The sequence below is a fragment of the Molossus molossus genome, unplaced genomic scaffold (assembly GCF_014108415.1).
Source record: "Molossus molossus isolate mMolMol1 unplaced genomic scaffold, mMolMol1.p scaffold_m16_p_6, whole genome shotgun sequence".
NCBI classification, from domain to species: Eukaryota; Metazoa; Chordata; class Mammalia; order Chiroptera; family Molossidae; genus Molossus; species Molossus molossus.
Window position 1 is genome coordinate 80,677,156 of NW_023425399.1, and position 14,743 is coordinate 80,691,898.

The following is a 14,743-nucleotide window of genomic DNA, read 5'->3' on the forward strand; positions in this document are numbered from 1 at the left end:
ATAGAGTAAATGTAGCTAAAATTTGACTTATGTTTCTGTTGGGAAAATACATACTAAGGCCAACGAGGTAAGTCTAGTGAAAGACCACCTTTCTTAGAACCACTTGGAGTTCACTTGTAAAATTGCATAGTCCTAGGATCCAGCCCTTAAAATCTGGGGTGAGTTCTAGGAATCTGCATTTTAACAAGCTTACCCCAAATTAACTCTCAAGTACCCTAAAATCTGAAAACCAGTGATAATGGTTTTTGAAAAAGAAAGTTAAAACTAGAGTCTGGTCAGTGTGGCTCAGTGGTTGAACGTCGACCCAGGCACCAAGAGGTCCCCGATTCGATTCCCAGTCAGGACACATGCCCGGGTTGTGGGCCTGATCCCCAGGGGGAGGCGGGCGTGCAGGAGGCAGCCAGTCAATGTTCTCTCTCGGCGATGTTTCTATCTCTCTCTCTCTTTAACAACAATAAAGAGAAATATTTTTTAAAACAATGGATGGCATGTTCAATTATATTCATGATACAACACAAGAATGTGAATATTATCGTCAAAGACATTCCATTGTTTTAAAGGAAAAAAAGCATGAAAGACGTTTTCTTTAAAACAACAACAAAATAAAGCATCCACAGAGGAATTTAACCCACACTGAACAAGGAAAAAGGATAGATCAAAGTGTCGGTAACTTTCCCCTTACCAGTGAGCAAATCCCAACCACCGTGATCTATACAAGATTCAACAAGGAACAATTAAAGCAGTAAACTTCGGACTCCTACAGAGACACAGTTCAAAATACAGTTACTGAAGACAAAAAAAGTGCTCAGATCTCTGCACACCATCAGGGACTCATCTTTGTTCTATGTTCTGTCAATTTAGGGGACATCCATCTATTGACATAAAAGTGCTCAAGATGAAATGGAGACTCTGACACAGTTAGAGATACGCTTTATTAAGATATGTGCATTCCTGAAAACAGATCATTTTTATTTTTTGAGAAATGAAATTCATTTTCATCAGCATTCTGAAACTACTAACCACGATGATCTAAATCCCGTTATTTATACTTTCACACATCTGCAATAATTTACTCCATCAATTTGACAGCTGTGTCAACCTTTTAGCTGTCACCATATACCCCTTTGTTCAAAAGAAGATTTAAAGTAAGTGCTGGCATTGATTCCTGGGGCTACTATGTGTTCCGGTTGCCAGTGGGGTCTCCTGATGGTATTGAAACTATGACCTTTTAGGGCAAAAAAAAACAAAAACTTACGAGTCTAACATATGAGTGCAAAAACCAATTTTACAAGTGCAAGATGGTTAACAGTTCGTCGGAAACACACTGGGAGTTTTAGTTAACCGCAATCTGAACCAGGGCCCACACAAGGGACCGCAGTACACACCACACGCTCTAGGCTGCACAGAAATGCTCTCCCCACGTCCTAGGCGAGAAGACTAGCTCTGCAGCTCCCACAGGACACGGCAGCACGCGCAGGTGTGGAGGGAGCCTCAGTTTCCTCTCTTTGAAAGGCCAAAGTAGACCAGAATGCTCAAACACCACTAAAGAAACTGTTTGATCTTTAGCCTGAGGCAGAATAGAATGAAGGAGCCAAAGTGATTATGTGCAGATATTTGAAGATCTCTTTGATATAAGTTCCTACTATGGGCATGTTGCCTGTCTTGTTGACCACCGCTGCTCCATTCCTTGAAAACACCTGGCATATGACAAATGCTCAAAAGGACTTGTTGAATAAAAAAAAAAGATAAAATAAATGACCTCAGAACATAAAAGAATATACTTACTGTGTGTGATGCCAAAAGATGAAATGGGCACCAGCGGGTGAAAATTTTAGGAACATATGTTTCAGTGAAACTTTTTAAGAAGCCACTTTTCAACAGTTAGCACTTTCCAAAGATGGAGCAGACTGTGTAAGGGAGTGATATCCTCCTCATTTGGGAGGAGAGGGGGCAGTGACTGGATAACCATCTGTCAAGGATGCTACAGCAATGAAAACAGTGTTTACATCATCCAGCACCGCAAGGGTTTCATTCTCATCCTAGCTGCCATTTCTGCTGAACAAACCTTCTGCTGACATGAAATCATCCAGCTGAAATGAAGGGTTCTGAACCATTTTAGGACTGACTCAACAAAATGTGTTAAGAGTGGTTCCCAAATGCAGGTACATAGAAACACCTGTGGAGCTTGTCATAAAAACAGACCTCTGAGTCCCTCTTGAAGTCATTTCTCCAGTTTACCCCAAGCCCTTGTCCTAGCAATTATCTGCTCTCATCCGCACCATCACGGTTTCCCTGCCTATTGGATTCTCTGCCATCATCAGGCAAACATGGTACTCCCATCTTTTTTTTTTTTTTATCCTCACCTGAGGACATTTTTCCATTTTTTGTTCAGGTAGAGTGGGAGGGAGAGAGAGGAACAGAGAGAGAGAGAGAAACATCTACGCGAAAGGAACACATCGAGTGGCCGCCACCCGCACAACCGACCAGGGCCGGGGACAAACTGCAACTGAGGTACATGCCCTTAGCGGGAACCGAACCCGTGTCTCTCAGGACCGCAGGCCGACGCTCCAACCGCTGAACCAAACTGGCCAGGGCGGTACTCCCATCTTTAAAAACACCCTTGGTTGACCCCACTTGCCTCGCCAACTACCACCCAATTTCTCTCTTTCCTTGGAAAGAAAAATGCAATGTTATCTAGCTCCCCTCCTCTGTTGAATACACCCAAATAAAATGCCCCAGTCACCTCCGTGTTGCAAAATCACTGGTAAATCCTCAGTCTCCAGCTGAGTTGACCCCTCGGTAACCTTTGGCACAAGTGACGACTCCCTCCTTTGGAAATACTCCCTTGCGTTGGGAGACACCACATGACTGACTTGTCTCCTACCTCCCTAGTCACTCTTTCTCATTCTTCAATCTGCCTCTTGATGCTGATTTCCCAGCACTAGAGTGTTCAGAGGCTCGATATGAAACCATTTCTTTCCTTTCTTCAGTTTTCCCCTCCTCACACTCGGCTACTTAGTGATTTCACACTGCGTCATGACTTTGCCGTTTATATACATAGTACCGCCCACTATGCAGCCCAGCCCACTCCACTGAACCCCAAACCCACATTTAAATGTATCCTTGACATCTCTGATGTTCATCTCTACAGATTCAAACCAAGTTCCTGATATTCCCCACCACAGTGACAAACATCCCTCCCAGTGTTCGGACAAAATATCATGGAGTCACCTGTGACTCCCGTTTTCACATCACCTATCCAATCCTGTCCCTCTGTTCTAAAAACATAGAGAATAAAGTTGGAGTTTTGTTTCATAACATATGGATCCTTAGATATGACACCAAAAGATAAAGCAAGAGAAAAAATAGATAAATTGGATTTCATCCAAGTTAAAAACTTGTGTGCATAAAAGGACATCAAGAAAGCAAAGAGAGACAGGCTGGTGTGCCTCAGTGGCTGAGCATCAACCTATGCACCAAAAGGTCGCTGGTTCGATTCCCAGTCAGGTCGCATGCTGGGGTTGCGTGCTCAATTCCCCAAAGGGGGCATGCAGGAGGCAGCCAATCAATGTTGATGCTTCTCCCACTCATCAATGTTTCTATCTCTCTCTCCCTCTCCCTTCCTCTCTCTAAAAAAATCAATAAAAAAACATTTTAAGAAATTAAAAGACAATCTAGAGAACAGAAGAAAATATTTGCAAATCATATATCTGATAAGGGTCTAGTATCTAGAATATATAAATAACTCTTACAATTCAAAAAGGAACAAGCAATCTAATTTTAAAATGAGCACAGGAGTTGAATAGGCACTTTTCCAAAGAAGATGTACAAATGATACACATGACAAAATAGTCAAGGTCATTGGTCATTAGGGAAATGCAAACCAAGACCACAAAGAAGTACCACTTCACATCCACTAGAACATCTACAGTCAAAATAAATGAAAAGTTTTAGTGAAGATGTAAAGAAACTGGAACCCTTGCATATTTGCTAGTTGGTATATTAAGTGGTTCAAATGCTGCAGAAAACAGGTTGATAGCTCTTCAAAAAGCTAAACACAGAGTTACTTTATGACCCCTCAATTCTACTCCCAGCCATATACCCAAAAAAACTGAAAACAGGTACTCAAAAAATACATGTATACACATGTTCAACAGAATAGTCAGTCAGAGTAAAAGTGGGCTCTAGCTACTTGCCTCTGTAGGATATTTAAGGTAGCTCCAATTTAAGAATTCCTTTCAAAGATGCGATTTACTTTGGTACTTTCAAAGGTCCAATGTGGCTTTACTCTCTTTGCAAACATTCACCAAGCTTTTTTGTCATTTCTTTACCTTTGTTGTTTATTAAAGGTTTAGGTCTCAATAACTTAAGAGTCATGAGTTTCAATTCCTTCACACTCTTGTAGGGGAAGAAGTCTAGGAGTCAAACATGGGTATAGATGGTTCCCTGAGTCTCCTTGTCCTGTTCTGTAGAATAGAAATAACGACACCCAATTCAGGAGGTAACTGTGGAGGTTAAGTAGATAACTATCTTTTCTTTATTTTTTCCTTATTTAATATTTTTGGAGAGAGGAAGGGAGGGGGAGAGATAGAAACATTGATGAGCGAGAACATCGACTGGATGCCTCCTGCATGTCCCCCACTGGGGATCCGGCCCACACCCTGGGCATGTGCCCTGACCAGGAATCAAACCGGAGACCTCTTGGTACATGGGTCGACGCTCAACCACTGAGCCATACTGGCTGGGCCAATTTTTTTTTTTAATGTTCAGAATCCAACCCCTTCTCCTACCTCTACTGCTACTACCTTAGACCAAGCCACCATCTCCTGTCACTTAGATTACCACTAGCCTCATAACTGGTCTCCTCTTCCCTTTGACTTTTTTCTCAACACAACGAACAAAATGATACAATTTTATCAGTCAAATCATGTATTTCCTCTGCTGAAGCCTTCCAATAGCTTTTTACCTCCTCATAGTCAAAGCCAAAGTCCTTACAAAGGTGCCAACACAGTGTGGCCCATTACTGCTGAAACTTTATCTAACCTCATGCCCTACATCCCTGCCCATTTCTCTCTCCACTCAGATCACACGAGGCTCCTTGTTGCTCCTTCAACAATCCAGACACCCTCCTGCCGCAGGGCCCTTGCACTTGCTGTTTGCTCTATTTTAAATGTTCCTCTCCCAGATATCTATAGCTCTTGAACCATCTCCAAAATCAGTCCTCACTCAAGTGTCTCCTACACAAAGATGTCTTCCCTGACCATTCAGTATGAACTTCAGAACATGCATTCTCATTTCCCTGCTCTGCTTTATTTTTCTTCATAGCATTTATACCATCTAACATACAGTAAATTTGACTTATCTGTTGTATTTATTATCTACTCCTCACTAGATGCTTACTAGAGCGCTTAACCTGAAAGAGAGAAAGGAGCTCTCTGATCTTAGAGAGAGAGATTTGCTGCTAGTTTGTAAGGAATGGACCTCAGCTACTTCCAATGACCGAAGGCTATGAGTAACTGACAATGGACTTGAAAAAAAGAGTGACCACCCAAACTGGCTTATTTTAGTTTGCAGCATTACATTAGAAATGTGGACCTAAAATACATCAATAGAGATATAAAAAGTTCTAAGTATTAAATAAAGTCTAAATAATTACAATAAAAACAAGAATGAAATTTCTTAGTTCTTATGTTGATCATATTATATACTTAACTGTTCTTTACAAAACAAAACTCCCACAATATTAAAAAAAGTTCTCCACCCCTGACAATATACATGCTGCATGTCATTCGTAAGTCCTTAGAACTGATCGACAATATCCAAGAGAATGATTTCAGTACTCAATGCTCTTCCCTACAATCAATCAGAAATCAATCCAGTGTAACGGGATAGCCAACATTATAAACAAGATGTTTATAAACCTACCTTTCAAATATCTTAAAACACTTACATATTCAATAACTAAAAAAATATTTATCAAAATTTATAAATAAATGAAAAGAAAACCCAGGGTTTCACAACATGAATGCAAGCCTCAAGCATAGCAGACCTGCTTAAAATATATATGGCTTCCCAATTCAGTAATACATGCCCCACAAAAACACTCATACTGTTGAAACAAATTAGTGTAGTTGTAGAGTCCTACTAAACTAATAAAAAATATCTCAGGACTGTTATCTGAAGATTACTGCAGCTTCCTCTGAGCATGTTCATGCCAACAAGACTCAATCAGTAAGTAAACTAATCTAAATCAAATTCCATCTGGTCGAAAATAATCATCATGTACTGCCCAGAGCTGGTGAGTATGAATGAGTTACTGAAAATATTCGTGGTAATTGCAGGTTGCTATTTATGTGCACCAGAGTCAGAGGAGTTCACTTAGTGAGATGTCTTAGCATGCAGACCACCAAGGCAGAACACACAGCAAAATCACTCTCGACGTCCACACTGCAAACAGCCTAGACCCTCTCTCCACTGTCACAGTGTGGCAGTTATTTCATAGTGTCAGATACACTGCTGGTGACAGAATGAGAATTTATGATTGCAGTTATTTCATTTTCAAGTAATGTGCTACCACAAGAGATTTTTCTAGTTCAGTGGAGTGTAAGTTAAACATCAAGAGCTAAACTTTCTTTTCCAAAGCCCTAAATGTTTCTGCTTGTAAACAGGTGTGCACAAAATACTAATGGTGACAATAACTGAAAGTTATTTTTCATTATGGAGGGGGGCAGGGTGTGTCTTATTAACCACCAATTCTCAAATATGTCTAGTAACACACAAGTCATGGTGATAAGTAGAGAATAAGGAAGACAAGCTCTAAGATAAATGTGTCACAGACACCTGTTAGGCTAACATCCATTAGCCCCCACTCTTCCCTGTGTCACCTCATAATGGGTTTTTATCATCACCATCATCAGAAATAATTAGAAATCAGGAAACTTGGGTTCTAATTCCAGATCTGTAGTTAGCAATCTAAAGAGCTGTATAATAATAGGAAAGGCCTATAATCTCTCTCAGCAACAATTTATCTGTGAAATAAGGGGGTTGGCAGTAAATGCTTAAAATTGATCTTAACTTACAAAGGTAAACACAAAAATACCACAGAATAAAAAAGGAATGTTTTTCACCTGAGGGGAAACAAGACAATAAAAAACATCATAAGATTAAATGGTAATGAGGACCTAGATAAGAACTAACATACTTTAGCCCTATAAAGTCCTACAAAAATGCAAAGGAAAATACTGACATACTCTACATTCCTTTTGGCCTAGTAATTCTACTTTTGAAAACAAATCCCCAAAGAAAAGATCCCTAAAGAAAAATCAATGTTCTCTAAAAAAGAATCTCCATAGCAGCATTATGTGTAAGAGAGAAAACCTGGAAACAACCTATAAGCACAAAAATAGAGGCACAGTTAAGCAAAATGTGGTTATGCTAACAAAATGGAACCAAGGTCTCTATAGCCATTTTGTAAAATGCTGAACAATTTTCAAAAGAGTAGAAATATTCAACATGATATGACAGGAAATGTAAAGGTTAGCCACAAAATACACTTGCCCTCTTTATGATTTTACTAAATAAATAAACAACCGAACAAACATACTGATGAAGACCAGAAGAGAAACTAAAGGGATATAGTTGGTTCACTGGGTCCATTCTTTCCGTAAAAGTAATTACGACAACAGCAAAAAGTAAAAGGGGGTGAGAAGAAGGGAATGCTTCCTAAACTATCGTCCAGCTTTTATATTTCTTCTGCACAGTTTTTCTAACACAACTAATACCCCTTATATCTCCATCTAATGAAGAATATTTTTCAAGCACCTTCACAAAGATTGTTACTGAATTGTCTGAAAAACAATCAGCATTCATGGCATCTATAAACCAAAATGTTAAACGTCTGTACAAGGTCTAGTGTGCCAGGGATGTATCCTATGAAATCATACCATGCGTATAATTGGACCGCTGTCCTCTACTCCCGAACCATCATCAATGGGAAATTAAAGGAAGTATCAAGAGTTAACAGCCCTGGCCAGTTTGGTTCAGAGGCTTGATCATCAGCCTGTGGACCGAAGGGTCGCAGGTTCTATTCCTGGTCAAGGGCACGCACCTGGGTTACAGGTTCTATCCTCAACGCTGATGAAGAAGGCAACCAATCAATGTGTCTCTCTCACATCAATGTTTCTCTCTCTCTCTCTTTCTTCTTCTTCTTCTTCCTTCTTCCTTCTTTTCTCTCTCTCTCCCTCCCTTCTTCCCTCCCTTCCATTCTGTCTAAAAATCAATGGAAAAATACCTTCAGGCAAGGAAGAGTTAACAGTTATAACTTCAATGTAATACTTGACTAAATCAATCTAAAAATGGTAGTACTTGCCATGATGCACATGCCTTAGAAACTGTTGTATATTTTTTAAGTCAATTACCTTTCCTTCAACCCTATAACTCACAAAACCATGGCAAAAGTGATCACTCTGGCTGGCCCAGCATAGATTCCTTTCAGCTTTAGTGTGTATGAGAACTGACTACTAGCGAAAGAATTCATGATCATAATTATGGCATGGTATTTGGGTTCAGTGTATAGGTGCATCTTTGGATTACCATCCCACTAAAAACTACCAAAAGATATAAAGGGCAAAAATCTAGAACTCTTCTAAGTAATGATTCTCCAAAAGAAACTGAACCAGCAACAACACTTATAAAAAGGAATGTTGATGCATCGCAAAAGCCTGAGTTTTCTTCCTTCCTCCAATTTTTTTTCTATGAATCAATATTTTGAAGTTTATGTTTTAAGCTTTAAGAGGCTAGTGTCCTTTAACATATTTTATGAATGAAAAAGAAAAAGAAAGTAATAATGTATCATGAGAGAAACAGGTTTTTTTAAAGGCTAAAACATAAAAATGGTTAAGAACTGGGCACACCCAAACCACAGAAATTCTACCAGAGACTATCATACACGCTTCTCTCGTTGATGGCTAGAACTCAAGACTAAAAGCATTTTCAATCTTTCACATTTAGAACTTGAGCAAAATTCCAAGTGTATAGATTATACTAAAAAGACACTGGCAAGCAGCTCTGCCCCATTTCTACTGTCACCAGCATTATCTAATAATTAGAAAACAGGCTTTCATTTTTGAAACTGTTGAACATGCCAATGTATTTCATCTTAAATCAATGGTTTCTTCTGAAAGACCGTATGTTTATTTGCAACCAATAAATCCAACCTCTCGGGGAAAAGAGATTAGAAGGAATTATCCATTTAAAAATGAATCTAAAAAATAAATTCCACTGGCATTTTTTTTGGTCTATCTGAATTATTCCATAGAATCGAATCAATATTTTTTTTTTTTCAGTATACAAATGGTATTTGCAGGTCACACAGGCCCCGGGATGCCACAAAATAATTCACAGATTTAAAGAAAATGACATACGTGCAGAAGAACCCCAAGACTCACATTAAGCTCGACCAAATGTACACACTTGGATTGGAATTAAACCTCTATCTTGTCAACAATTACCTACTAGATGAGATAGCAATTCAGTGCTGAGACAGAGTGCATTAATATTTACTCAATAAAATACCATGTAATGAGGCAGGGACAGGAAGATGTCTTTTTAAAAAATCAACTTGAGAAAGACCACATAGGTGTAAGCAAATCAGATTAGAAGAGAAATGGAAATAAAGTGATAACCTGCACCTAGGAACCTTAGTAACTAAGAGGCCATTTCCATTTCAAAGTCATCTGTCTGTGGTAGTCTCGGTCCTGTACCACTAAGGTCTGTCAGAGCTGCGGAGACACTTCAATTAAGGCTGTGTGGTAAGGCCCTGTGTAAATTAATTAGTTGAGGTTGCAGAGAATTTCTAAAAGCAGCTCTCTGAAACAACCTAAGAGATATGCATGATTTGTGGGGAATCAAATTTAAATACAACTTACTAATCAATTCTTCTTGCTTTCACATCTCAATGACGTTTTGTGTAGATGATAAATAAGTCCATGAAAATTCAACTAACCAAAATTTTATTTGATTTCAATTAGGGTTAAAGGGCGAGGGCTGAGGGGTTCAATTTTGCTTTTGATACTCAAGTTTTATTTCAGGTTTTTATCTAGATTTTACTGGCAAGAGTTAACAGGATAATTATAGTGAACTTGATCCATATTTAAATAGGAGATGAGTCTATGTTTGAAATTCACATATGCTACAACCAAATTAGCGATCTAGTAATTTCTATAAACAATGTCATAACAAAAATACGCATTTCACGCTTCTGTCTCAAAACTTTACCTGCTACATCAGTTCATTATAATTTAGTTAAATATTCAAGTTTGACATGTTTTACCAAAGATAATATTATAGTAATTTCTTTAATTCAAAATACTAAGTGGAGTTTTGCTGTAAATAATTTTAAAACCATTAGAATCAGATGTTTAGTAAATATTATTCTTCAAAATAAGTAAAATATATGCAGAAAAGTCAAAATTAGTGGTGTCATGGTTTCCACTGTCATTAAAAATGGAAGAACTATCAAGTTTTCAAGAGATCAGGAGTCTTCCAATAATGTAATGAGAGATTCAGGAACTCTTCTGTAATCCTAAAATAAGGTCCCTATAGTCTCATTATAGTGATGGTGCAAAATTCATATTGTTATACAGTAGAGTTGATTTAGAGACTTCTTCGTGGCTGATTTGTTTCAAGAACATTGACACTGTATATACAGAAACATATTTGAGACAGTACCATTGAGAAGAGGCTGTCCTTCATGCACATCCTGGGATAAGACTGCACTGTAAACATCTTCAGGAAATCCAGTCTTGCATAACGCGATTTCACCAGAAGCCTCTACAGATGCCTGCAACACAAGAAAAAAATGTGTGCAATAATTGCTACCTCCTTCAACATTCCACTTGGCCTAACACCTTTTTTTTTTTTTTTTTCCCCAACTATCTTGTACAAACAACCCCTTTGTTTCCCAATGGTTACAATTAGAATGTAAAGGGCAAAAGGTTAATCTTTTTGATAACTGTAGTAGAAGAAACAAATCCCACCTGTCTCGTTCAGTAACATATAAAGAATACACGTTCCAGGTTCTTCTAAGAACTAAATATTCCCATTAAAATGATCATTGTGACTGAAAAACTAACAAGTGGACCTGCTAGTGGGGACAGCCAAAGTCAGCATCACTAACTCAACTTTTCAAGAAAATTGTATACGTTCAAGTATATAGAATTCTATATTCTCGTCTATTTCTCTGACTATGAAGTCTGTTTCATTTACTCTGATAATTAAAAAACAAAGTTGCAATATGTACACTTACTGTAGGATATAGAGTATTTTATACCAAAAAAAACAAACAATCAATCAATCCAAACCATGCACGCGTGCGTGTGTATGTGTATCTGAAGGGAAGGGATACATTAAAAACATACATACAGATTAATATAATTATGTTTGTTTTTTTGGACTTTAACTGGAAAAGGACCTTCTCTGTTATCACATACACAGTTAACTACCCAGTGCACTTAAAACTCCATCAGACTAAATGCTATCCACCTGGCCCTCCAACTTAGTTTCACCACTTTTTCCAGTCCTGTGGACCTCATCACAGGACAACGGGGTCTCAGCAGAACCTGTTAGCTACAGGAACTTGACCTGCACTGATGAGGGTCCATACACAGGAGGAGGAAGAATGGATGGAGGCTGCTGGAGGGAGGGATTTCAGTAGCAGCTGGGCCAGCATCAGGAGCAGTCTGCGGGTGAAGACGACCACAGAGTGAGAGGAAGGAGAATGGGAAGCCCAGAAACAGAGAGACCTCAAAGGTGCCATCGGACTGAAGTAACCCAGTGCAGCTTCACAATCCAAGGACTACCTGGATGATGAGCATGAACTTTTGCAATATTACAGTGGCACAAAGCCAGACTGATATAATATTCTAATCAAATTCTCTGTTAATATTCTGTTCCTTTCAGATAGGAGAAAAACATTTTTTAAGTAAATTTGAACTTTGTTAAATATATTACACAGTGCTTAGTCTCAAAAAAGTATTAGGAGTAACAGCGAGATAGTAGTTCAGAACCATTAAATTAGCAAACTGTTCTACGTCTGTTACGCTCAAGAAAGGATGTCCATGATACAGAGCAACCAATCCCTTTACACAGGTGTTAGTGGAAGTTCATACAGTCACATTGGGGCACAATTGGAAAAATTCTAGTAAATAAGAAAGTGAACATATTGTACATAGTAGGTATATTCCTAGGGAAACTCCCATGGGTGCTCCAGTTGACATGTGCAGGAGTGCTCACTGCAGCAGGGTTATAACAGCAGGACCTGCACACTACCAAACACCCATCAGGAGGAGAATGGACTGATACGTTTTCAAATAGCCAAAAAGGGACCACTCAGCAGCATTAAAATGGAAGACTTGGAACTGCATTTATCCACAAGGTTATATCTCAAAACAAACAAACAAACAAACAAAAAGTCAGTTTCTTTGATTTCTATATAAGATTGAAAGAGACATTTAATTATAAATCAACCTAAGGATAACTATTATTTTATAGTATTTCCAGAAATCTATGTATGCAACATTTCAAATTCCAACTAGAGACAAACATACTACCATGTTAATCTTGCAAAAATAATTAAAAGTAGGACTGACAACTTCATTTTTATATATAATGTTTAGTAAATGTCAGTGACACAGGTAGTGAGAATATGAAAATGTATAAGATGGTGATAAACACTAAATTTTGGTCAGTGGCTTCCCCAAAGGAGGCAAGATAGGAAAGGCATCAAGAAGGACCATACAGGAGGCTTAGATTTTATTTGTAATAATTCATTTCTTTCAAAAAAGAATCTAAAGCAAACAAGGTAAAAAATAAAGATGTCCGTAGGCACGTGGGTGCAAATTATATTATTCTCTACATATTCTGTATGCTGTACATATTTCATAATAAGAGAAAATATTAGTGACTGAGAAGTAAGAAGTTGGGCTCCTAACACCCCTCAGTTTGGGACACTGGGTGGTATTTTGATACTTGGCAGCTCTAACTATCTAGGCGCTTCTGGGCCTGGCCCACAACAAGCATGAAGTAAGTGAAAGCTTTTGCTTTTAGCAAACCAAAACAAATGAAGGGACCTCACCAGTTCTCCTTATAAAATGGGCCAATGTGTCCACTGATGGGTAGGGTTCTGCCTCTTCACCTCTAGTCCAGGCTTCTACGGAGGGTGGCAGGCAGGGACCCCACCCAGGGGACAGGTGAGAACAGAGCTGGGCAGGGGCAACAGGCCAAAGGCCAACAATGGGAGGCACAGAGTACACAGGAGACACCTTCCAACTTGGGCACTTGGGTTAGGTAGGCCCTCAGCCTAACAATGAATTCCAAAGACGAGAGGAAAACTGTAATTTTTTCTCTTTTTTCACTTTGTTTTCTTTTTTTATTCCTCACCCAAGAATATGTTTTTATTGATTTTAGAGAGAGAGGAAGGGAGCAAGAGAAAGAGAAATATCGATATCAATATCAATGTGGGAAACATTGATCGGTTGCCTCCCATATGCACCCTGAGCTTGGATCAAACCCACAACCTGGGTCTGTGCCCTGACTGGGAATTGAACCTGCGACCTTTTCGTATATGGGTCCACGTTCCAACCAACTAAGAAATTTAACGTTTTTGTTTTTTGTTTTTTTTTAAATTGAGTTATAATTGCCATACCCCCTACATCACGGTTTTTAAATTGATATACAACTACCATGTAACACTGTATTAGTTTCAGATGTACAATGTAATGCTTTGGTATCTGTGTACATTGCGACACAATCACCAGGAGAAGTCTAGTTCACATCATCCCCGTCCACAGTAACCTTGAACTCCACTGCTACTTGTGTCCTGTTTTCCGCGGATCTGCCCTAAGACCAGGAATGAGCAGCAACATGCTCCTCGTCCAAACCCAGAGCAGTGGGCGTTCAGGGCCACAGTCAGTCCATTAGCAACACTGAATGTTCACTCCTGAGTATCTGTCTCCCCCTTATTTCAAAAGAGGGAACTTCTGTCCTTAAACTGCTGCCCTGTACTCCCATCCTTGCTCATTCTCCTCCCCCAGGAGTGGGGGGCTGGCTGCATACAGTGAGAACCCTGAAACCATGTTTGCACACCTCCATAAGCGCTCCCTGCCAGTACTGAACGCCCACGGGGGCCATGGATTACTTTACGAGATTTTCACATGTATTTCAAACAGCTGAACCTCTCCTAAACTCTTCTTCCCCAAGACAAAATGGATCCACAGGAGAAACCTGCTGTTCTTACCCTCTATTTCCTGGGAAATGGGCTCTATAAAATTATTAAAACATATACATCTCCCTATTAAGAAGAGTTAATTGCCCCTCTTAAGAGTCAGTCCAAAAATTACTAAATTAACATGTTCAAAAAAACAAACAAATGGGAAGCAGTGAAATGACTACAATGTCAAAACGGGAGACACAGCAGGCTCACTGCCTGCCTGGTGCTGGGCCGGGGCGGCCATGTCCCATTCAGTGCTCACAGCAGCCTCCAAGGCTGGGGCTGGTACCAGGTCTGAGCCTGTGGGAGACCACAGAGCTGGTGACGTGATCCACCCAGGGAGGCTGACTCCATCTGTCAAGCTTCTGGTGACAGCAGCTTTTTGGACGCTGAGATTTCTCCAATCTTGCCTATAGCTAATGCTTGAATGTTCTCCAGCAGTGGTTCTCAACCCAGTGTGGATATGCCCCTCAGGGG

The 14,743-nt window shown here is 39.4% G+C and overlaps 1 protein-coding gene across 1 annotated transcript in view; it reads right to left on the reverse strand.

The window, feature by feature from the left end:
* The window catches only part of CDH2 (cadherin 2), a 218,509-nt gene that overhangs the window by 176,337 nt on the left and 27,429 nt on the right, over window positions 1–14,743 (reverse strand). The window contains exon 2 of the mRNA XM_036245120.1: window positions 10,729–10,840. Within this exon, the coding sequence (XP_036101013.1) occupies window positions 10,729–10,840 (112 nt within the window). The remainder of the gene's footprint in view (window positions 1–10,728; window positions 10,841–14,743) is intronic.